We start from the raw sequence: 26,176 nt of genomic DNA on the forward strand, positions 1-26,176 counted from the left end.
ATTCACCACTCTCTGAGAGAAGACGTTCCTCCTCAACTCTGTCCTAAACTGACCCCCCTTTATTTTGAGGCTGTGCCCTCTAGGTCTGGTTTCCTTTCTAAGTGGAAAGAATCTCTCTACTTCTACCCTATCCAGCCCCTCCATTATCTTATATGCCTCTATAAGATCACCCCTCAGCCTTCTAAACTCCAACGAGTACAAACCTAATCTGCTCAACCTCTCCTCATAATCTACGCCCCTCATCTCCGGTATCAACCTGGTGAACCTTCTCTGCACTTCCTCCAAGGCCAATATATCCTTTCGCAAGTAAGGGGACCAAAACTGCACACAGTATTCCAGCTGCGGCCTCACCAATGCCTTGTACAGATGCAGCAAGACTTCTCTGCTTTTATATTCTATCCCCCTCGCGATAAATGCCAACATCCCATTTGCCTTCTTGATCACCTGTTGTACTTGCAGACTGAGTTCTTGCGTCTCATGCACAAGGACCCCCAGGTCCCTTTGCACAGTAGCATGTTGTAATTTCTTTCCATTTAAATAATAATCTAATTTGCTATTATTTCTTCCAAAGTGAATAACCTCGCATTTGCCAACGTTATACTCCATCTGCCAGATCCTCGCCCACTCACTCAGCCTGTTCAAATCTCTCTGCAGACCTTCTGCTTCCTCCACGCAATTCACTTTCCCACTTATCTTCGTGTCGTCAGCAAACTTTGTTACCCTACACTCAGTCCCCTCCTCCAGATCATCTATGTAAATAGTAAACAGTTGAGGCCCCAGTACCGATCCCTGCGGCATGCCACTAGTCACCATCTGCCAACCGAAAAGCACCCATTTATTCCAACTCTCTGCTTCCTGTTGGTTAGCCAATCCTCAATCCACGCTAACACCTTACCCCCAACTCCGTGTGCCCCAATCTTTGCAGCAACCTTTTGTGAGGCACCTTATCAAATGCCTTTTGGAAATCCAAAAACACCACATCTACCGGTTCCTCTCCGTCAACCGCACTAGTCACATAAGAAATAGGAGCAGGAGTAGGCCATCTAGCCCCTCGAGCCTGCCCCGTCTTCATAAAAATCCAGTAAGTTCGTCAAACACGACTTTCCTCTCATGAATCCATGCTGCGTCTGCTTGATCGAACCATTCTTATCCAGATGGCCTGCTATTTCTTCTTTAATGATGGATTCCAGCATTTTCCCAACTACAGACGTTCAGCTAACCGGCCTGTAGTTACCCGCCTTTTGTCTACTTCCTTTTTTAAACAGCGGCGTAACCGTAGCCGCTTTCCAATCAGCTGGCACTACCCCAGAGTCCAGTGAATTTTGATAAATAATCACTAACGCATCCGCTATTACCTCTGACATTTCTTTCAGTACCCTGGGATGCATTCCATCCGGGCCCGGGGACTTGTCCACCTTCAGTCCCGTTAGTCTACCAAGCACTGCCTCTCTAGTAACAATAATTGTATTGAGTACCTCTCCACCTACCAACACTCGATCGTTAATATTTGGTAAACTATTTGCGTCTTCCACCGTGAAGACCGACACAAAAAATCTATTTAAAGTCTCAGCCATTTCCTCGTTTTCCACTATTAAATCCCCCCCTCTCGTCCTCCAAGGGTCCAACATTTCTCATTCCAGCACTGATACCTTTCTTCACCAGCAAAGCCACACCACCACCTTTTCCTTTCAGTTTATCTTTCCAAAACGATGAGTATCCTTGGATTTCAATTCCCAGACCTGGTCTCGTTGTAACCATGTCTCAGTAATCGCCACCAAATCATACCCGTTTGGTTTCTATTTACGCCATTAATTCATTAATTTTGTTCCAAATGCTTTGTACATTTAGGCATGGGAATCACCCCTCAGCCTCCTACCTTCCAGGGAAAAAAGTCCCAGTCTATCCAGCCTCTCTTTATAACTCAAACCATCAAGTCCCGGTAGCACCCTAGTAAATCTTGTCTGCACTCTTTATAGTTTAATATCCTTTCAATAATAGGGTGACCAGAACTATACACAGTATTCAAAGCGTGACCATACCAATGTCTTGTACAACTTCAACAAGTCATCCCAAATTCTGTGTTCAATGTTTTGACCAATGAAACCAAGCATACGGAATGCCTTTTTCACCACCCTGTCCACCTGTGGCTCCAATTTCAAGAAGCAATGAACCTGTACACCTAGATCCCTTTGTTCCATAATCCTCCCCAATGCCCTGCCATTGATTAAGTCCTGCCCTGGTTCAATCTACCAAAATGCATCACCTCGCATTTAACTAAATTAAACTCCATCTGCCATTCATCATCCCACTGGCCCAATTGATCAAGGCCCCGCTGCAATCACAGATAACCTTCTTCACTGTCCACTATGCCACCAATCTTGGTGTCATCTGCAAACTTACTAACCATGCTTCCTATATTCTCATCCAAATCATTAATATAAACAAATAACAGTGGGCCCAACACTGATCCCTGAGGCACACCGCTCGTCACAGGCTTCCAGTTTGAAGAACAACCCTCTGGCTTCAGTCATCAAGCCAATTTTGTGCCCATTTGGCTACCTCACCCTGGGTCCCATGAGATTTAACCTCATGCCACAACCCACCAGACGGTACCTTGTCAAAGGCCTTACTAAGGTCCATGTAGACAACATCAACTGCACTGCCCTCATCTACCTTCTTGGTTACTCCTTCAAAAAACTCAATCAAATTTGTGAGACATGATTTTCCACTCTCAAAGCCATGCTGACAATCCTTAATCAGTCCTCATCTCTCTAAATGTCTGCAGATCCTGTCTCTCAGACTACTTTCCAACAACTTACCCACTACAGATGTTAGGCTCACTGGCCTGTAGTTTCTAGGCTTTTTCCGGCAGCCTTTCTTAAACAAAGGCACATTTGCCACCCTCCAATCTTCAGGCACCTCACCCGTGACTATCGATGATTCAAATATCTCTGCTAGGGGAGCCGCAATTTCCTCCCTAGCCTCGCACGACATTCTGGGATACACTTCATCAGGTCCCGGGGATTTATCTACCTTCATGTGCTTTAAGACTTTCAGCACCTCCTTCTCTGTAATATGCACATTCCTGAAGACATCACTGTTTATTTCTCCAAGTTCACCAACATCCATGCTTTTCTCAACAGTAAATACTGATGAGAAATATTCATTTAGGATCTCACCCATCTCTTGGGGATCTGCACATAGATGACCTTGTTGATCCTCAAGAGGCCCTACTCTCTCCCTAGTTACTCTTTTGCCTTTTATGTATTTGTAGAAGCTCTTTGGATTCTCCTTTGCCTTATCTGTCAAAACAATCTCATGTTCCTTTTTGCCCTCCTGATTTCTCTCTTAATTCTACTCCTACTCCACTCTTCAAGAGATTCACTTGATCCCATCTGCTAATCCATGTCATATGCCTCCTTCTTTTTGACCAGGGTCTCAATATCCCGAGTCATCCAGGTTCCCAACTTCTCCCAGCCTTGCCCTTCACTCAAAGGAATGTGCTTACTCTGAACCCTGGTTAACACACTTTTGAAAGCCTCGCAATTACCAGCCGTCCCTTTGCCAGCCAACAGACTCCCCCAATCAACTTTTGAAAGTTCCTGTCTAATACCATCAAAATTGGCCTTGCCCCAATTTAGAATTTTAACTTTTGGGCCAGACCCATCATTCTCCATAGCTATCTTAAAACTAATGGAATTATGGTCACTGGTCCCAAAGTGATCCCTCACGAACACTTCTGTCACCTGCCCTTCCTTATTTCCCAAGAGGAGGTCAAGTTTTGCCCCCTCTCTAGTCATCACATGCTGAGTGAGAAATTCCTCCTGAACACACACAACTAATTTGTCTCCATCCAAACCCCTAATGCTATGGCTGTCCCAGTCAATGTTGGGAAAGTTAAAGTCCCCTACTATTACCACCCTATTTTTCTTGTAGCTATCTGTAATCTCCTCATATTTACTCCTCAATTTCCCACTGACTATTTGGGGGCCTATAGTACAACCCTATCAAAGTGATCTCTCCCTTCTTATTTCTTAGTTCTACCCATATAGGCTCAGTGGCTGAACCCTCAGATATAGCCCCTCTCAGTATTGCCATGAGATTTTCCAGAATCAAAAATGCAACTCCCTCTCCTCTCTTACCTCCTGTTCTATCTTTCCTATAACATCTGTACCTTGGAACATTGAGCTGCCAGTCCTGTCCCTCCCTTAGCCATGTTTGAGTAATAGCTATAATATCCCAATGCTATGTACCGACCAATGCCCTGAGTTCATCTGCCTTGCCCGTCAGGTTTTTTGCATTGAAATAAATGTAGTTTAATCTGGACTTCCCTTGCTCTCTGCCCTGCACTTGCCTGACCTGTCTAGAACTAGGATTACTGACACTGCCTTTACTATTAAATGTGCTCTTTATTTCTGTACTGTCCTCAACCTCTCATCTCCCTTCTGCCTTGGCTTCCAGCCCCCTGCCAAACTAATTTAAACCCTCCCGAGTCACTCTAGCAAAGAGAGTCAGATTTACAGCATGGAAACAGGCCCTTCGGCACAACTTGTCCATACTGCCACTTTTTGTTTTTAAACCACTAAGCTAATCCCAATTGCCCGCGTTTGGCCCATATCCCTCTATACCCATCTAACTGTTTAAATGCTTTTCAGAAGACAAAATTGTACCAGCCTCTATTACTACCTCTGGCAGCTTGTTCCAGACATTCACCACGTGTGAAAAAATTGTCCCTCTGCACCCTTCTGTATCTCTCCCCTCTCACCTTAAACCTATGTCCTCTTGTTTTAGACTCCCCTACCTTTGGGAAAAGATATTGACTGTCTAGCTCATCTATGCCCCTTATTATTTTATAGACCTCTATAAAATCACCCCCCAGCCTCCTATGCTCCAGAGAAAAAAGTCCCAGTCTTAGAGTCATAGAGGTTTACAGCATGGAAACAGGCCCTTCGGCCCAATTTGTCCATGCCACTCTTTTTTGTTTAAAACCCCTAAGGCTAATCCCAATTGCCCGCATTTGGCCCATATTCCTCTATACCCATCGTACCCATGTAACTATCCAAATGTTTTTTAAAAGATAAAATTGTACCCGCATCTTCTACTACCTCTGGCAGCTTGTTCCAGGCACTCACCACCCTCTGAAAATATTGCCCTTCTGGACACTTTTGTACCTCTCCCCTTAAACCTATGCCCTCTAGTTTTAGACTCCCCTACCTTTGGCAAAAGATATTGACTATCGAGCTGATCTGTGCCCCTCATTATTTTATAGACCTCTATAAGAACTTCCCTCAACCTCCTACGCTCCAGAGAAAAAAGTCCCAGTCTATTCAGCCTCTCCTTATAACTCAATCCATCAAGTCCCGGTAGCATCCTAGAAAATCTTTTCTGCACTCTTTCTAGTTTAATAATATCCTTTCTATAATAGGGTGACCAGAATTGCACACAGTATTTCAAGTGTGGTCTTACCAATGTCTTGTACAACTTCAACAAGACGTCCCAACTCCTGTATTCAATGTTCTGACCGATGAAAGCAAGCATGCCGAGTGCCGCCTTCACCACTCTATCCACCTGTGACTCCACTTTCAAGGAGCTATGAACATGTACCCCTAGATCTTTGTTCTGTAACTCTCCCCAACGCCCTACCATTAACTGAGTAAGTCCTGCCCTGGTTCAATATACCAAAATGCATCACCTCGCATTTGTCAAAATTAAACACCATCTGCCATTCGTCAGCCCACTGGCCCAATTGATCAAGATCCCGTTGCAATTGGAGATAACTTTCTTCACTGTCCACTATGCCACCAATCTTGCTGTCATCTGGAAACTTACTAACCATGCCCCCTATATTCTCATCCAAATCATTAATATAAATGACAAATAACAGTGGGCCCAGCACTGATCCCTGAGACACACTGCTGGTCACTGGCCTCCAGTTTGAAAAAAAACTCTCTACAACCACCCTCTGGCTTCTGTCAAGAAGCCAATTTTGTATCCAATTGGCTACCTCACACTGGATCCCGTGAGATTTCACCTCATGCAACAATCTACCATGCGGTACCTTGTTGAAGACCTTGCTAAAGTCCATGTAGACAACATCAACTGCACTGCCATCATCTACCTTCTTGGATACCCCTTCAAAAAAAACTCCCTGCCAGGATATTAGTTCCCCTGCAGTTCAGTAAAAAGATACAAAAGTCTGAGGTCACGTACCAACTGACCCAACAACAGCTTCTTCCCTGCAGCCATCAGACTTTTGAATGAACCCATCTTGCATTAATGTGATATTTCTCCACACCCTACCTATGACTGTAACACAGGGGCGGCACGGTAGCACAGTGGTTAGCACTGCTGCTTCACAGCTCCAGGGTCCCGGGTTCGATTCCCAGCTCGGGTCACTGTCTGTGTGGAGTTTGCACATTCTCCTCGTGTCTGCGTGGGTTTCCTCCGGGTGCTCCGGTTTCCTCCCACAGTCCAAAGATGTGCGGGTTAGGTTGATTGGCCAGATTTAAAAAATTGCCCCTTAGAGTCCTGGGATGCGTAGGTTAGAGGGATTAGCGGGTAAAATATGTGGGGGCAGGGCCTGGGTGGGATTGTGGTCGGTGCAGACTCGATGGGCCGAATGGCCTCCTTCTGCACTGTAGGGTTTCTATGATTCTATGACTACATTCTGCACTCTCACTTTTCCTTCTTTATGAACAGCATGTTTTATCTGTATAGTGCACAAGAAACAATACTTTTCACTGCATACTAATACATGCAACAATAATGAATCAAATCAAACCAGCCTCCCATCCATTGACTCTGTCAACACTTCCCACTGCCTCGGCAAAGCAGCCAGCACAATTAAGGACCCCACACACCCTGGACATTCTTTCTTCCATCTTCTTCCATTGGGAAAAAGATACAAAAGTCTGAGGTCTTGTACCAACCGACTCAAGAACAGCTTCTTCCCTGCTGCCATCAGACTTTTGAATGGACTTACCTCACATTAAGTTGTTCTTTCTCTACACCCTAACTGTGACTGTAGCACTACATTCTGCGCACTCTCCTTTCCTTCTCCATGAACAGTATGTTTTGTCTGTATAGCGCGCAAGAAACAATACTTTTCACTGTATGTTAATACATTTGACAATAATGAATCAAATCGTGTAACCCGTCCCTCTTGAACAGGTTCTCCTGGTAAATTTCCCTACTCTTATAATTCCTTGGTGCACAAAGACATACATCCATTCTGTCCCTCACACCTTTATTGTCTGGTAACCACCTACCACATCGCTAACCTGCACTCTTACCGCCTCCTTTAATTTGCGTTTTCTAATTTCCCCTACAACTGAACCCTCCACACCCATCCCCCCCATTCAGTTTACATCTACAAACACCCACACCCTCCACCACTGATGCTCAGTAGCAGCAGTGTGTATTATCTACAAGATGCACCGCCCGCAGCAATTCAAAGATCCTTAGGCAGCACCTTCCAAACCCACGACCACTTCCATCTGGAAGGACAAGGGCAGCAGATACATGGGAACACCATCAATTGCAAATTCCCCTCCAATCCACTCACCATCCTGACTTGGAAATATATTGCCGGTCCTTCACAGTCGCTGGGTCAAAATCCTGGAATTCCTTCCCTAATGGCTTTGTGGGTCAATCATAAGTTTGCACGTTCTTCCCGTGTCTGCATGGGTTTCCTCCGACAGTCCAAATATGTGCAGGTTAGGTAGATTGGCCATTCCAAATTGCTCCTTAGTGTCAAGTGGACCAGCAGGGTAAATAGCCGGGAGGGGGTTTTGGCTGGGATTGTTGTCAGTGCAGGCTCAATGGGCTGAATGGCTTCCTTCCGCCCTGTAGGATTCTATGATTCTAACCCACAGCACATGGACTGCAGCGATTCAAGAAAGCGGCTCACCACCACCTTTTCAGGGGCAACTAGGGAAGAGCAATAAATGCTGGACAGTCAGCTACGCTCATATCCCATGAATGAATAAAGAAAGGTAGGTTTGTTAGTTGGCTACCTCACCACCTGCCAAAGAAACAGTTTAGCAGCTACGTCAAAGAATCATAGATTCATATAGCGTAGAAGAGGGAGTCCCTTTGGCCATCAAATCCGCACCAACACATTAGAAACACCTGATCTCCCACCTAATCCCATCTGCCAGCACTTGGCCCAATAGCCCTGAATGTTATGATGCGCCAAGTACTCATCCAGATACTTTTTAAAGGATGTAAGGCAACCCACCTCCAACATCCTCCCAGGCAGCACATTCCAGACTGTCACCACCCTCTGGATAAAAGGGTTTTCCTCACATCTCCCCTAAACCTCCTGCCCCTCACCTTGAACCTATGTCCCCTCGTAACTGACCCTTCAGTTTATCCATTCTGTCCATGTCCCTCAATCTTATACACCTCGATCAGGTCACCCCTCAGTCTTTTCTGCTCCAATGAAAACAACCCAAGCACTACCCAACCTCTCTATAACTTAAATGTTCCATCCCAGGCAGCATCCTGGTGAATCTCCTCTGCACCCCCTCTAGTGCAATCACATCCTTCCGATAATGTGGCGACCAGAACTGCACACAGTGCTCCAGCTGTAGCCTCATCAAACTTCTATACAACTCCAACACAGGCTCCCTGCTTTTGTAATCTATGCCTCGATTGTTAAAGTGTCCCATATGCCTTTTTCACCACCCTACTAACATGCCCTTCCGCTTTCAGAGATCTGTAGACAAACACACCAAGGTCCCTTTGTTCCACAGAACTTCCTAGTGTCCTACCATTCCTTGAATACTTCATTGTCAAGTGTACCAACTCACCTTTTCAGGGTTCAATTCCATTTGCCCATTCTGTCCATCTTCTTGTAGCCCAAGACACTCCGACTCACTGTTAACCACCCGGCCAATCTGTGTGTCATCCGCAAACTTACTAATCCTACCCCCAACAGTCATCAATGTCATTTATATAAATAAGGGGCCAACACAGATCCCTGCGGTACGCCACTGGACACTGGCTTCCAGTCACTAAAGCAGCCTTCTGTCATCACCCTGTCTCCTACAACTGAGCCAATTTGGAATCCACTTTATCAAATTACCCTGTATCCCATGTGAATTTACCTTCTTTACAAGTCTCTCATGTGGGACCTTGTCAAAGGCGTTGCTGAAATCCATGTAAACTACATCAACTCACTACCCTTATCAACACACCTGCTCACCACCTCAAAAGATTCAATCAAATTTGTCAGGCGTGACCTCCCTCTGACAAAGCCATGCTGACCATCCCTGATCAAGCTTTGCCTCACCAAGTGGACAGGAACGCTCTCCTTCAGAAGTTTCTCCAATAGTTTCCCTACCACCGACGTGAGATTCAGTGGTCTGTAGTTCCCTGGTTTATCTCTATAACTTCTTAAACAACATTAGCTGTTCTTCAGTCATCTGGCACTTCCCCTGTGATGTGGAGATGCCGGTGTTGGACTGGGGTAAACACAATAAGAAGTCTCACAACACCAGATTAAAGTCCAACAGATTTATTTAGTAGCAAAAGCCACTAGCTTTTGAAGCGCTGCTCCTTCATTAGGTGAGTGGGATTTCAGTTCACAAACAGGGCATATAAAGACACAAACTCAATTTACAAAATAATGGTTGGAATGCGAGTCTTTGCAGGTAATCAAGTCTTAAAGGTATAGACAATGTAAGTGGAGAGAGGGTTCAGCACAGGTTAAAGAGATATGTATCGTCTCCAGCCAGGACAGTTAGTGAGATTTTGCAAGCCCAGGCAAGTCGTGGGATACGCTGCAGGAAAGGATGTCCCGAGGCATGGTACATTGGGGAGACCATGCAGACGCTACGACAACAGATGAATGAACACCACTCGACAATCACCAGGCAAGTGTTCTCTTCCTGTTGGGGAACACTTCAGCTGTCACGGGCATTCGGCCTCTGATCTTCGGGTAAACGTTCTCCAATGCGGCCTTCACTACACACGACAACGCAGTCGCTGAGCAGAGACTAATAGCCAAAGTTCCGCACACATGAGGACGGCCTCAACCGGGATCTTGGCTTCATGTCACACTATCTGTAACCCAACGACTTGCCTGGGCTTGCAAAATCTCACTAACTGTCCAGGCTCAATCGAGGGATTGAGTTTAGGAGTCCGGGGATAATGATGCAGCTATACAAGACCCCCGTCAGACCTCACTTGGAGTACTGTGCTCAGTTCTGGTCGCCTCACTATAGGAAGGATGTGGAAAAGATTGAAAGGGTGCAGAGGAGATTTACAAGGATGTTGCCTAGATTGAGTGGCATGCCTTATGAGGATAGGCTGAGGGAGCTCTGTCTTTTCTCCTTGGAGAGACGAAGGATGAGGGGAGACCTAATAGAGGTATATAAGATGTTGAGAGGCATAGATCGGGTGGACTCTGAGGCTTTTTCCCAGGGTGGAAATGTCTGCTACGAGAGGACACGGGTTTAAGGTGCTGGGGAGTAGGTACAGGGGAGATGTTAGGGGTAGGTTTTTCACAGAGGGTGGTGGGCGAGTGGAATCGGCTGCCGTCAGTGGTGGTGGAGGCGAACTCAAGAGGGTCTTTTAAGAGACTCCTGGATGAGTACATGGAGCGTAATAGGGTGGAGGGTTATAGGTAGGTCTAGAAGGTAGGGATGTGTTCGGCACAATTTGTGGGCCAAAGGGCCTGTTTGTGCTGTAGTTTTTCTATGTTTCTATCTGTAAAGACTCGCATTCCAACCATTATTTTGTAAATTGAGTTTGCGTCTTTATAGGCCCTATTTGTGAACTGAAATCCCTCTCACCTGATGAAGGAGCAGCACTTCGAAAGCTAGTGGCTTTTGCTACCAAATAAACCTGTTGGACTTTAACCTGGTGTTGTGAGACTTCTTACTGTACTTTCCCTGTGGCCAGAGAGGAATTGAAAATTTGAGTCAGAGCCCCTGCAATCTCCTCCCTTGCCTCCCATAGCAACCTAGGGCACAATTCATCTGGACTTGGAGATTTATCCACTTTCAAGACTGTCAACACCTCCAATACCTTGTCCTTCGCTATCCAATTTGCTCAAGAACCTCAGTCTCTCTCCCTGAATTCCATACCATCGTTCTCATTCTCTTGGGTGAAGACAGATAGGAAGTATTCATTCAAAACACTACCAATGTCCTCTGGCTCCACCCACAGATTGCCCCTTTGGTGCCTAATAGGCCCTACTCTTTCCCTGGTTATCCTCTTCGCTTGGGATTTTCTCTACTTTAACCAGCCAGAGCTTTCTCATATCCCCTCTTTGCATTCCTAATTGCTTTCTTAAGCTCCACCCTGCACTTTCTATACTCCACTAATACCTCCACTGATTTGCTCCCATCATACTTTTTAAAAGCCTTTCTTTTTCTTCTCATTGTATCCTGAATATCTCTGGTCATCCAGGTTCTCTGGGCTTGTTATTCCTCCCTCACCCTAGAGGGAACATGCTTGGCTTGCACTCTCCCCATTTCCTTTTTAAATGCCCCCCACTGCTCTTCTGTAGATTTTCCCGTTAATAGCTGTTTTCAGTCGACCTCGGCCAGATCCTGTCTTATTTTACTAAATTCCGCTCTCCCCCAATCCAAATGTTTTTTTCACAGCTTGCCTATTTCCTCGTTCATAACAAGCTTAAATTGTACTATGTTGTGATCACTAAAATGCTCCTCCATCACCACCACCACCACCTCAACCACCTTCATTCCCCAGAATTAGGTCCACAGCTCCCTCCCTTTTTGGACCCTCTGCATGTTTATCCAAAATGTTCTCCTGCACATATTTCAAAAATCTATTCCATCCAAGCCCTTAACCCTATGACTATCCCAGTTAATGTTGGGAAAGTTGAAATTACCTAATATAATAACTCTTTGTTGTTTTTACACACCTCCACAAACTGAGCACAGATTTGCTCCTCAATTTTCCGCTGACTATCTGGGGATCTATTATAAAACATCTAATAATGTGGCTGGCCCTTTTTTATTCCTAAGCTCTTCCCACGAAGCTTCATTCAATGTCCCCTCCATGATGTCATCTCTCCTTACTGCAGTAACTGAATCTTTAATAATAATGCAATGCCTCCTCCTCTTTCTCGCCTGAAGATTCTATATCCTGGCATGTTGAACTGCTAACTATGTCCTTCCTTTAACCATGTCTCGGTGATGGTTACTATATCACACTTCCACGTGTCAATCATCGTCCTCAACTCATCGATTTTACCTGCAATACTCCTGGCATTAAAGAAGAGGCCATCCAGCCTGGCCTTACTCCCTTGAAACTTAAGACAGCCGCGCTCCCTCTGACTTGCTTGTTTTGCTCTATGATTCTGTGCCCTTATTCTGCTAACAGTCTGTGTCCCCCTCCTCCTGCCAAATTAGTTTGGTTTAGTGAATCCTTTGGGACTCAGGCAGCTCAGTCAGTAGTAGTGGAGCAACCCAGCCATTCTTGGTGATGGACATGGAAGTTCCTCACCCAGAGAATATTCTGTGCTCTTTCTACCTTCAGTGTTCTTTCAGAGTAGTGCTCAACATGGAGTACTGATTAATCAGCTAAAAGGAAGGGAGGAAGTGCAGGAAGGAGGTGATAACCAGCAGATTTCCTTGCCTGTGTTTGTCAAGGCCATGAGATTTCACAGGGTCCAGAGTCAACCTTGAGGACACCCAGGGCAACTCCCTCCCCACTGTATACTATCATACTGCTTCCGCTGGCCTGATGTTGGGAAAGGACATAACCAGAGATGGTGATGCTGTGCCTGGGTCATGAATAAGGTATGATTGTGAGTATGATTGTGTCAGGCTGTTGCTGTACTGGGTTGTGGGACAGCTCTCCTAACTTTGGCACAAGCCTCCAGATGTTAGCATGGACAACTTTGCTAGGTTTGCCAATATAGTTTCTGGTGTCTTGGTCAAGGCCTGGTGGTCATCTGCTTTTATTTCTGAGACTTTGTAGTTGAATGGTCTAACTGAGTGCCTTGCTCAGTCATTTCAGGGGGATTTTAAGGGTCAACTACATTGTTGTGGATCCAGAATTACATGGAGGCCAGACCAGGTAATCTTGGCAGATTTCATTCCCTGAAGAGCATTAGTGAATCAGATGGGCTTTTACAATAAAAGAACAAAGAACAAAGAAAATTACAGCACAGAAACAGTCCCTTCGGCCCTCCAAACCTGCACCGACCATGCTGCCCGACTTAACTAAAACCCCCTCCCCTTCCGGGGACCATATCCGTCTATTCCCATCCTATTCATGTACATGTCATGTGCTCCTCATTATTTTATAGACGTCTATAAGATCACCCCAAGCCTCCTACGCTCCAGAGAAAAAAGTCCCAGTCTATTAAGCCTCTCCACTGTGCTACCGTGCCGGGCGGCACGGTAGCACAGTGGTTAGCACTGCTGCTTCACAGCTCCAGGGTCCCGGGTTCGATTCCCGGCTCGGGTCACTGTCTGTGTGGAGTTTGCACATTCTCCTCGTGTCTGCGTGGGTTTCCTCCGGGTGCTCCGGTTTCCTCCCACAGTCCAAAGATGTGCGGGTTAGGTTGATTGGCCAGGTTAAAAAAATTGCCCCTTAGAGTCCTGGGATTAGCGGGTAAAATATGTGGGGGTCGGGCCTGGGTGGGATTGTGGTCGGTGCAGACTCGATGGGCCGAATGGCCTCCTTCTGCACTGTAGGGTTTCTATGATTCCTTATAACTCAAACCATCAAGTCCTGGTAGCATCCTAGTAAATCTTTTCTGCACTCATTCTAGTTTAATAATATCCTTGTCATCAAGCCAATTTTGTATCCATTTGGCTACCTCACCCTGGATCTCGTGAGATTTAATTTTATGCAACAACCTACCACGTGGTACCTTGTCAAAGGCCTTGCTGAAGTCCAACCAAACAACATCAACTGCACTGCCCTCATCTACCTTCTTGGTTACCCTTTCACAAAACTCAAATTTGAGAGGCACGATTTTCCACTCACAAAGCCATGCTGACTGTCCCTAATCAGTCCTTGCGTCCCTAAATGCCTATAGATCCTCTCAGAATACCTTCTAACATCTTATCCACTACAGATGTGAGCCTCACCGACCTGTAGTTCCCAGGCTTTTCCCTGCAGCCCTTTTTAAACAAAGGCACAACATTTGCCACTCTCTAATCTTCAGGCACCTCATCTGTGACTATCGATGATTCAAATATCTTTGCTAGGGGACCCACAATTTCCTCCCTAGCCTCCCATAATGTCCTGGGATACACTTCATCAGGTCTCGGGGATTTATCTACCTTGATGCGCTTTAAGACTTCCAGCACCACCTCTTTTGTTATATGTACACTCCTCAAGACATCACTATTTATTTCCCCAAGTTCCCTAACATCCATACCTTACTCAACAGTAAATACTGATGAGAAATATTCATTTAGGATCTCACCCATCTCTTGTGGATCCGCACATAGATGACCTTGTTGATCCTTAAGAGGCCCTACTCTCTCCCTTGTTACTCTTTTGCCCTTTATGTATTTGTAGAAGCTCTTTGGATTCTTCTTTGCCTTATCTGCCGAAACCTCGTGTCCCCTTTTTACCCTCCTGATTTCTCTCAACTCTACTTCTACACCCTCTATATTCTTCAAGGGATCCACTTGATCCCAGCTGCCTATGCATGTTATGTGCCTCCTTCTTCTTCTTGACCAGGGTCTCAATATCCCGAGTCATCCAGGGTTCCCTACTTCTACCAGTCTTGCCCTTCACTCGAAGAGGAATGTGCTTACCCTGAACCCTGGTTCAGGGGGCATCAGATTTAAGGAGATTGGTAAAAGAATTAGAGGGGACATGAGGTAAAACCTTTTCACCCAGAGGGTGGTGGGTGTCTGGAATTCACCGCCTAAGTTGGTTGAAATGCTCAACTTATTTAAAAGGTAACAAGAACAGAGGACTGGAAAAACTCAGCAGGTCTGCCAGCACCTATCAGGAGAGAAATGGAGTTAACGTTTGGAGGCATTGACTCTTCCTCAGAACTGGAAGGAGCGAGCATGTGTTAGAGCTTTAGAAACTGCATCAAAAAGTAACAACTTTAAGAACTAATGACAGGTGGCCTGGTATGAGTGGGGGATGGGGTGTTTGCATTGAGGGTTATGAATGGAATAGTAAAAAGGAACTGATTCCCACAGATGCCTTGACCACAGCTCCTCACATCCCACTCCCCAAGAACTCCATCCCATTCTCCCAACTTCTCCACCTCAGTCACATCACCAGATGTCACCGTTGAAAATAATGCTTCTGACATTGTCTGCCTTTTTCCTTAACCTTGGTTTCCCTCCCACTGTGGTTAACCGGACACCAAAAGAGACTGAAGGGCCTCTTCCTGCACTGTGACCTTCCTCTGGCTCTATGGAAATCTGCCATGCTTATTCAGTCTGACCTACATGTAACCTCAGACCCTGGTGGACCCTTAACTGCTCTATGAAATGGCCTAGCAAGTCACTAATTTTCAAGGATGGACAAATACTGGCCTTTCCAGTGATACCCACACCCCATGAAAGGATAGAAAAAGCCAAGCTCAATTATGCAATTATTGACTTGGAGGAATCAGTTTCTTTCTTTCCAGAGTTTTTAAGGTATCAATAAATGCTATACCTATGTGCAACATTGATTATCACTATCTAGGGTTCCACAAGTATCTTTATAGGTATTGTATTATTTTATAGGTATCTTAATAGTGAATCAATACTTCAAGTTCCTCACCTCAATCTCAGTGCCATTTGCCTTTGGTTTGAACCACTTCACTGAGCATGTCCGCCCAATGTGGTCAACAGACTGTACAACTCCATACACACCGACATCCTGAGGACCTTGAGCTTAGAGGAAACAGTGAGTTCATGCAAAAGAGGAAAAACAAAGTAGCAAAGCAGTAAGTGAAAATGGTTTATTTCTACTCAATATTCTGAGCAAAATTCAAATCAAAGATTGGAGGTCATTTTCCCCCCCCATATGGAATCATTTAATTACCCCAACTTCTCAATGGCAGAATGCAGTATTTAGAATAAACCAACAGCATAAGAAACCAGTAATTCACAGCAAGACACAGCCTTTCGTACAATTTGTAACCAGGTACAGGAGCCATACCTATAAGATTAACGACCCTGGCAGCATTCAAAGGTCAAAAGTTCTCCAGCTGTTTTGGCAAATCAACCAGAATGACTAAAAATAAATCAGCTAGTTGTTCATCGCATTGCTGTTTGAAAAATTACTGCCATATTCATCAATACTAGCGATGAAATTGATTGAAACTGACCATCTCTGCTCGTACCCAATCACAACCGCCACCCAAATTTCACTCGTCTCCTCCAGAATCTATTTCCCCATTGTATTAGTGACTGCCTTATGTTTATGGACCCAAATTCTAGATTTTCCCACAAGAAACATTTTTACATGCGCCCTATTAAAGTGACCCATCAGTCTTGTCTCTCTGCCTGATAAGTATATTCCCACAGCTCTGATATCACCCTCGTACATTGAGTTTGCATTTCCCATAGTGCCTCAACACTCAGAGACCAGAATTGTACAAAGTACTCCCAAGTACTTTGTACAATTCTGAACAAAATTCCAAGTAGGTTTAACATAATCTCTGTATCCAATTCTATCAATCTAGAAATTCATAAGAGTGCTTTGTTGCACTTTTTATGGCCTTGTTAACTTGCATTGCTATTTTTATGATTTGTAAATCTTTACTCCCAGGTCCCCTTGTGCCTTCACCTGATTTAATTTTTTTCCCCAAGGAGATGACTACTTAACAAATGCACAGTTAGGAGAGGAACGGTTAATTGTCCAGGAGTGTCAAGTGGATAATTGTGAGCTAATAAGTTAAGTACATCGCTGAGTGGACATACAAAACAAACAGATGAAACAATGAGTTAAATCAGAAAATGCTGCATCAACTCAGCAGTCTGGCAGCATCTGTAGAGAGAAGCAGAGTTAATGTTTCGTGTCTAAATGACCCTTCTACAGAAATGAAGCAAGGTAGAAATGTACAGAATTATACAGTTCAAAAGGGGGCAGAAGAGGTGGGGCTGAGTCGGAAACATGGGATAGGTCAGGGAAAAAGAGATATGGACAGATTTGTGCTGGACATAAGACAAAGTGGACTGTTAATGGTGCCATTTAGGGATGAACAGTGCTAATGGTGGCAAACAGTGAGATATTAGAACGTGCCAATGGGAGCAAAACTGAACAGCCAAGTGGGGAGGGGTTGGAGCAGGCCAAGGAGTTGACAAAGTACAAAATTAGGGGGAGCAAGTTTACTGTCTAAAATCATTGAACTCTACGTTGAGTCCAGAAGGCTGTAATGTGCCTAATTGAAAGATGAGGTGTTAGGCAACACTAGAGCACAACAGCAGATCTTGGACAGTTGTATGCGCATGAAAGCATGATGCTGATATGAACTGGTAAGTGAATGGAAGGTTGGGGTCATGTTTGGGGACAGAGCAATGACGTTCCACAAAGCTGCCACTCAGCCTGCCTTTAGTGTCCCCAATGCAGAGGAAACTGCATTGGAAGTAGCGAATACAATGAACCACATTGAAGGAGGTTCAAGTGAAACTGCTTCACCTGAAAGGAATGTTTGGGTCCTTGGGCATTGAGGAGGGGGAGATAAAGGGACAGGTGCTGCATCTTCAGTGATTACATTGGAAGGTGCTGTGGGAAGGAGATGAAGGGTTCAGGGCAACGGAGGAGTGGGAGAGTCACGGAGGGAGTGGTCCCTGTGGAAACCAGCCCAGGGTGGGGGCTCTGGGGGAGGAATGTGTTTGGTGGTGGCATCGTGCTGGAGTTCGCAGAATGGCAGAGGATGGTCCTTTGAACGCAGAAGCTGGTGAGGTGGAAAGTGAGGACAAGAGGGACCCGGTCCTGGCTCTGGGAAGGGGTGAGGGCAAAGATGTGGGAGATTGGTCAAATACAGTTCAGTGCCGTCAACTACAGTGGGGGGAACCTCAATTGGTAAACAGACGGACATGTCAGAAGCATTTGTGTAGCACTTTTCAAGCCCACTGGAAGTCTCAATGTTTGCAACCAATAAAGTACTTTGGCAGTGTAGTCAGTGTAATATAGAAAATGTCTCAGTTAAAGTTTACTTATTAGTGTCACAAGTAGGCTTACATTCATATTGCAATGAAGTTACTGTGAGAATCCCCACACTCCGGTCCCTGTTCAGGTACAGAGAGGGAGAATTTAGCATGGCCAATGCATCCAACCAGCACGTTTTGGACCATGGGAGGAAACCAGAGCATCCAGAAAAAACCCATGCAGAAACAAGGGGAGAACGTGCTGATTCCGCACAGACAATGACCCAAGTCAGGAATCAAACCTGGGTCCCTGGCACTGTGAGGCAGCAGTGCTAACCATTCTGCCATCTAGTTCCTTGTCTGAATGGATTGCATCCATGTATTTGAAAATAATTTAGGGAAAAGATTACCAAGGTATTGCCAAACACATTTAACAATTTATTAGAAAAAGGTGTAGTGCCAGAAAATTGACAGAAATCTAATGTAATTCCTACATTTAAGAGAAACAGAACATGTCTGGGAATTAATGCAAGTCATCTTAATATTCGTAGCAAGATGAACAGTGCAATCCTTAATAAGAGCAGAGAACAAAAGAGCATTTAGAAATGAGGAATAATAATGCAGAGTCAACATGGATTTCAAGGAGGAAAATCTTTATTGACCCAACCTTATTGAATTATTTGAGGTGGTAACAGCAAGAGCAGACAATGATAATGCAGTAGGTCTAACCTGTCTGGATCTTTAAAAGATCTTTGATAAGGTGTCCCATTATAGACTAATGAAAATAAAACAGAAATCAGGAGACAAGTGGCAGAATGCATTGCTAGCTGGCTTCAAGATAGTAAGCAGAGAATGGGAGGCAAGGGTAGTTACTCAGTGAGAGAAGGTGGGAACGGGTCTTTCACAAGGGTCATTGCTGGGCCAAATGCTGTTCACAACTCACATGAACAATTTGGACTCTGGAATCTGATGATGGGTTTTTAAAAATATTTTTGGGAGGCGATGGTGCAGTTGTATTGGCGCTAGACTAGAAATCCAGAGACCCAGGGTAATGCTCTGGAGGCAAAGGTTAGATTCCAACCACAGCAGGTGGTGCAAGTTAAACTCAATACACCATCTGAAATTAAAAGTCTAATGGAGACCATGAAATGTCATAAAATCACAACCGGTTCACTAATTTCCTTTCGGGAAGGAAATCTGACGACATCTGACTACACCTACATCTGACTCCAGAACTACAGAAATGTGGTTGACTGTGGTTTGAGGGTTTAAACTAAAATGGCAGGGGATGGGAACCTATGCAAGGAATCAGAGGAGAAGGAAATTGAGGGCAAAAATCAAGGACAAATGGGAATAAGAAAAGTGATAGGCAGAGAAATCAAGGGCCAGATTCAAACAGGGTCTCAGTGAAAGAGAGAGAGAGAACAGGACTAGTAATGTTAAACAGATGACACTCAAGGCTTCATGCCTTAAGACATGGAGCATTCATAATAAAGCGGATGAATTAATCGTGCAAATAGATGTACGGGTATGATATAGTTGGGATGAGAGAGACATGGCTGCAGGGTGACCAGGGATGGGAACTGAGCATCCAGAGTTATTCAGTATTTAGGAAGCACAGACAAAAAGGAAAAGGCGTTGGAGTTAGGGGAATTCCACAGTAACTTCATTGCAATGTTAATGAAAGCCTTACACGTGACTAATAAATAAACTTTAAACTTTTAAGTTGCATTGCTGGATAAGAGGAAATTAACACTATAGTGAGGAAGGATATTAGCTCCGACAGTGTGCAATCTGTTGTGGGGGATGCCTTACCTGGGACAAGCTGCGGCAGCCGGATCTCTGGCACTGAGTGTGGTTCTGCAGCGCAGAAGGGAGGTTGGAAGAAGAGGAGAGCGGTAGTGATAGGGGACTCGATAGTCAGAGGTACAGACAGGAGGTTCTGTGGTCGTGACAGAGACTCCCGGATGGTTTGTTGCCTCCCGGGTGCCAGGGTCAGGGATGTCTCTGATCGCGTGCACAGCATTCTGAAGTGGGAGGGTGATCAGCCAGACGTCATGGTACACATCGGTACCAATGACGTAGGAAGGAAGAGTGAGGAGGTCCTGAAGAGTGAGTATAGAGAGCTTGGTAGGAAGTTAAAAACAAAATAACATGAGCTATCCTCCAATCATTCGGCATCTCACCTGTGGATACCGACATTTTAAATATATCTGCCAGGGCCCCTGCAATTTCAACACTAGTCTCCTTCAAGGTCCGCGGGAATACCCTGTCTGGTCCTGGGGATTTATCTACTCTGATTTGCTTCAAGACAGCAAGCACCTCCTCCCCTTTAATCTGTATAGATTCCATGACCTCCCTACTTGTTTGCCTTATTTCCATAGACTCCATGCCAGTTTCCTTAGTAAATACGGATGCAACAAACCCATTTAATATCTCCCCCATTTCTTTTGGTTCCATACATAGCCAACCACTCTGATCTTCAAGAGGACCAATTTTACTATCCTTTTGCTCCTAATATACCCGAGGGTAGTAATCTCAGGATTGCTACCTGTGCCACGTGCCAGTGAGGGTAAGAGTAGGATGCTCAGGTGGATGAACACGTGGCTGAGGAACTGGTGTCGGGGGCAGGGTTTCAGATTTCTAGATCATTGGGACCTCTTCTGGGGCAGGTGGGACCTGTACAAGAGAGACGGGTTACACCTGAACTACAAGGGGACCAATATACTTGCAGGGAGGTTTGCTAGTGTTATTGGGGAGGGTTTAAACTAGATGTTAATAGTTCATGCAAAATCACAAATAGAAGGGTTGTGTGTGATGGTAATAATCTTCTGAGGTGTGTCTATTTCAATGCCAGGAGTATTGTGGGGAAGGCAGACGAGCTGAGGGCGTGGATTGACACATGGAATTATGACATTATAGCCATTAGTGAAACTTGGCTACAGGAGGGGCAGAACTGGCAGCTCAATGTTCCAGGGTTCCGATGCTTCAGACGTGATAGAGGCAGAGGGATGAAGGGTGGGGGGCGTGGCATTGCTTGTCAGGGAAAATGTTACTGCAGTGCTCAGGCAGGACAGATTAGAGGGCTTGTCTACCGAGGCCATATGGGTGGAGCTGAGAAACAGGAAAGGTATGACCACATTAATGGGGTTGTATTATAGACCACCCAATAGTCAGCGAGAATTGGAGGAGCAAATCTGCAGAGAGATAGCAGACAACTGCAGGAAACAAAGTTGTGATAGTAGGGGATTTTAATTTTCCACATATAGATTGGGACTCCCATACTGTTAAAGGTCTAGACGGGGTTAGAGTTTGTAAAATGTGTTTAGGAAAATTTTCTAAATCAATATATAGAGGTACCAACTAGACAGGATGCAATATTAGATCTCCTATTAGGAAATGAGTTAGGACATGTGACGAAAGTGGGGAACACTTTGGTTCCAGTGAACATAACGCCATTACTTTCAACTTGTTCATGGATAAAGATAGATCTGGTCCTCGGGTTGAGGTTCTAAACTGGAAAATGGCCAAATTTGAAGAAATGAGAAAGGATCTAAAAAGCGTGGGTTGGGACAGGCTGTTCTCTGGCAAGGATGTGATTGGTAAGTGGGAGGCCTTCAAAGGAGAAATTTTGAGTGTGCAGAGTTTGTATGGTCATGTCAGGATTAAAGGCAAAGTGAATAAGAATAAGGAACCTTGGTTCTCGAGGGATATTGGAACTCTGATAAAGAAGAAGAGAGAGATGTATGACATGTATAGGCAACAGGGAGCAAATAAGATGCTTGAGTATAAAAAGTGCAAGAAACTAGAACATAGAACAGTACAGCACAGAACAGGCCCTTCGGCCCACGATGTTGTGCCGAGCTTTATCTGAAACCAAGATCAAGCTATCCCACTCCCTATCATCCTGGTGTGCTCCATGTGCCTATCCAATAACCGCTTAAATGTTTCTAAAGTGTCTGACTCCACTATCACTGCAGGCAGTCCATTCCACACCCCAACCACTCTCTGCGTAAAGAACCTACCTCTGATATCCGTCCTGTATCTCCCACCACGAACCCTATAGTTATGCCCCCTTGTAATAGCTCCATCCACCCGAGGAAATAGTCTTTGAACGTTCACTCTATCTATCCCCTTCATCATTTTATACACCTCTATTAAGTCTCCCCTCAGCCTCCTCCGCTCCAGAGAGAATAGCCCTAGCTCCCTCAACCTTTCCTCATATGACCTACCCTCCAAACCAGGCAGCATCCTGGTAAATCTCCTCTGCACTCCTTCCAGCGCTTCCACATCCTTCTCATAGTGAGGTGACCAGAACTGCACACAATATTCCAAATGTGGTCTCACCAAGGTCCTGTACAGTTGCAGCATAACCCCACGGCTCTTAAACTCCAACCCCCTGTTAATAAAAGCTAACACACTACAGGCCTTCTTCACAGCTCTATCCACTTGAGTGGCAACCTTTAGAGATCTGTGGATATGGACCCCAAGATCTCTCTGTTCCTCCACAGTCTTCAGAACCCTACCTTTGACCCTGAAATCCACATTTAAATTTGTCCTACCAAAATGAATCACCTCACATTTATCAGGGTTAAACTCCATTTGCCATTTTTCAGCCCAGCTTTGCATCCTATCTATGTCTCTTTGCAGCCTACAACAGCCCTCCACCTCATCCACTACTCCACCAATCTTGGTGTCATCAGCAAATTTACTGATCCACCCTTCAGCCCCCTCCTCTAAGTCATTAATAAAAATCACAAAGAGCAGAGGACCAAGCACTGATCCCTGCGGCACACCGCTAGCAACCTGCCTCCAATCCGAAAATTTTCCATCGACCACCACCCTCTGTCTTCGGTCAGACAACCAGTTGCCTATCCAATCGGCCAACTTTCCCTCTATCCCACACCTCCTCACTTTCATCATAAGCCGACCATGGGGGACCTTATCAAACGCCTTACTAAAATCCATGTATATGACATCAACTGCCCTACCTTCATCAACACACTTAGTTACCTCCTCAAAAAATTCTATCAAATTTGTGAGGCACGACTTGCCCTTCACGAATCCGTGCTGACTATCTCGGATTAATCCGCATCTTTCTAAATGGTCGTAAATCCCATCCCTAAGGACCCTTTCCATCAATTTACCAACCACCGAAGTAAGACTAACCGGTCTATAATTACCAGGGTCATTTCTATTCCCTTTCTTAAACAGAGGAACAACATTCGCCATTCTCCAGTCCTCTGGCACCATCCCCGTGGACAGCGAGGACCCAAAGATCAACGCCAAAGGCTCTGCAATCTCATCCCTTGCCTCCCAAAGAATCCTAGGATACATTTCATCAGGCCCAGGGGACTTATCGACCTTCAGTTTATTCAAAACTGCCAAGACATCCTCCCTCCGAACATCTATTTCCTCCAGCCTATTAGCCTGTAACACCTTCTCTTCCTCAAAAACATGGCCCCTCTCCTTGGTGAACACTGAAGAAAAGTATTCATTCATCACCTCGCCTATCTCTACTGACTCCATACACAAGTTCCCACTACTGTCCTTGACCGGCCCTAACCTCACCCTGGTCATTCTTTTATTCCTCACATAAGAGTAAAAAGCCTTGGGGTTTTCCTTGATCCGACCCGCCAAGGACTTCTCATGTCCCCTCCTAGCTCTCCTAAGCCCCTTTTTCAGCTCATTCCTTGCTAACTTGTAACCCTCAATCGAGCCATCTGAACCTTGTTTCCTCATCCCGACATAAGCTTCCCTCTTCCTTTTCACAAGACATTCCACCTCTTTTGTGAACCATGGTTCCCTCACTCGGCCATTTCCTCCCTGCCTGACAGGAACATACCTATCAAGGACATCCAGTATTTGTTCCTTGAAAAAATTCCACTTTTCATTAGTTCCTTTCTCTGACAGTTTCTGTTCCCAACTTATGCCCCCTAATTCTTGCCTAATCGCATCATAATTACCCCTACTTAAGAAAGAAATCAGGAGGGCTAGAAGACATGAGGTTGCTTTCGCAGGCAAGGTGAAGGATAATCCTAAGAGCTTCTACAGGTATATTAAGAGCAAAAGGATAGTAAAATTGGTCCTTGAAGATCAGAGTGGTCGGCTATGTATGGAACCAAATGAATACTTTACCTCGGTATTCACGGTGGAAAGGGATCTGGGTGGTTGTACTGCTGGATTGCGGAGGACAGAAAGGATCGAGCATGTGGACATAAAGAAAGAGGATGTGTTGGAACTATTGAATGGCATCAAGGTTGGTAAGTCGCCGGGACCGGATGGGATGTACCCCAGGTTACTGTGGGAGGCGAGGGAGGAGATTGCGGAGCCTTTGGCGATGATCTTTGCATCGTCGATGGAGACGGGAGAGGTTCCGGAGGATTGGAGGATTGCGGATGTGGTCCCTATATTCAAGAAAGGGAACAGGGACAGCCCGGGAAATTACCGACCGGTGAGTCTAACCTCAGTGGTTGGTAAGTTGATGGAGAGGATCCTGAGAGACAGGATTTATGATCATCTAGAGAAGTTTAGTATGATCAAAAGTAGTCAGCACGGCTTTGTCAGGGGCAGGTCGTGCCTTACGAGCCTGGTTGAGTTCTTTGAAAATGTGACCAAGCACATTGACGAAGGAAGAGCGGTGGATGTGGTCTATATGGACTTCAGCAAAGCGTTCGATAAGGTCCCCCATGCAAGACTTCTTGAGAAAGTGAGAGGGCATGGGATCCAAGGGGCTGTTGCCTTGTGGATCCAGAACTGGCTTGCCTGCAGAAGGCAGAGAGTGGCTGTGGAGGGGTCTTTCTCTGCATGGAGGTCAGTGACCAGTGGAGTGCCCCAGGGATCTGTTCTGGGACCCTTGCTGTTTGTCATTTTCATAAATGACCTGGATGAGGAAGTGGAGGGATGGGTTGGTAAGTTTGCTGACGACACCAAGGTAGGTGGCGTTGTGGATAGTTTGGAGGGATGTCAGAAGTTGCAGCGAGACATAGATAGAATGCAAGACTGGGCGGAGAAGTGGCAGATGGACTTCAACCCGGATAAGTGTGTAGTGATCCATTTTGGCAGATCCAATGGGATGGAGCAGCAGTATAAAATGAAGGGTACCATTCTTAGCAGTGTAGAGGATCAGAAGGACCTTGGGGTCCGGGTCCATAGGACTCTTAAATCGGCCTCGCAGGTGGAGGATGCGGTCAAGAAGGCGTATGGCGTACTAGCCTTCATTAATCGAGGGATTGAGTTTAGGAGTCGGGAGATAATGCTGCAGCTTTATAGGACCCTGGTTAGACCCCACTTGGAGTACTGCGCGCAGTTCTGGTCACCTCATTACAGGAAAGATGTTGAAGCCATTGAAAGGGTGCAGAGGAGATTTACAAGGATGTTGCCTGGATTGGGGGGCATGCCTTATGAGGATAGGTTGAGGGAGCTTGGTCTCTTCTCCCTGGAGAGACGAAGGATGAGAGGTGACCTGATAGAGGTTTACAAGATGTTGAGGGATCTGGATAGGGTGGACTCTCAGAGGCTATTTCCAAGGGCTGAAATGGTTGCTACGAGAGGACACAGGTTTAAGGTGCTGGGGGGTAGGTACAGGGGGGATGTCAGGGGTAAGTTTTTCACTCAGAGGGTGGTGGGTGAGTGGAATCGGCTGACGTCGGTGGTGGTGGAGGCAAACTCGTTGGGGTCTTTTAAGAGACTTCTGGATGAGTACATGGGATTTAATGGGATTGAGGGCTATAGATAGGCCTAGAGGTGGGGATGTGATCGGCGCAACTTGTGGGCCGAAGGGCCTGTTTGTGCTGTGGCTTTCTATGTTCTATGTTCTAAATGGGGGAGATATTAAATGGTTTTTTTTGCATCCGTATTTACTAAGGAAACTGACATGGAGTCGATGGAAATAAGGCAAACAAGTAGGGAGGTCATGGAATCTATACAGATTAAAGGGGAGGAGGTGCTTGCTGTCTTGAAGCAATTCAGAGTAGCTAAATTGAGAAGTGTGGATTGGCACAGGCTGTTCTCTGGTAAGGATGTAAATGGAAAGTGGGAGGCCTTCAAAGGAGAAATTTTGAGAGTGCAGAGTTTGTATGTTCCTGTCAGGATTAAAGGCAAAGGAAATAGGGCAAACTGGTAGGGAGGCC

The 26,176-nt window shown here is 45.5% G+C and overlaps 1 protein-coding gene across 2 annotated transcripts in view; it reads right to left on the minus strand.

Moving 5' to 3' along the window:
- ube2o (ubiquitin-conjugating enzyme E2O) overlaps positions 1–26,176 on the minus strand; it is a 221,030-nt gene that overhangs the window by 43,502 nt on the left and 151,352 nt on the right. For both annotated transcript variants that reach the window (XM_078225883.1, XM_078225882.1), the window contains one exon: positions 15,730–15,842. In XM_078225883.1, the coding sequence (XP_078082009.1) occupies positions 15,730–15,842 (113 nt within the window). The remainder of the gene's footprint in view (positions 1–15,729; positions 15,843–26,176) is intronic.

The sequence above is a fragment of the Mustelus asterias genome, chromosome 12, assembly GCF_964213995.1.
Source record: "Mustelus asterias chromosome 12, sMusAst1.hap1.1, whole genome shotgun sequence".
NCBI lineage: Eukaryota > Metazoa > Chordata > Chondrichthyes > Carcharhiniformes > Triakidae > Mustelus > Mustelus asterias.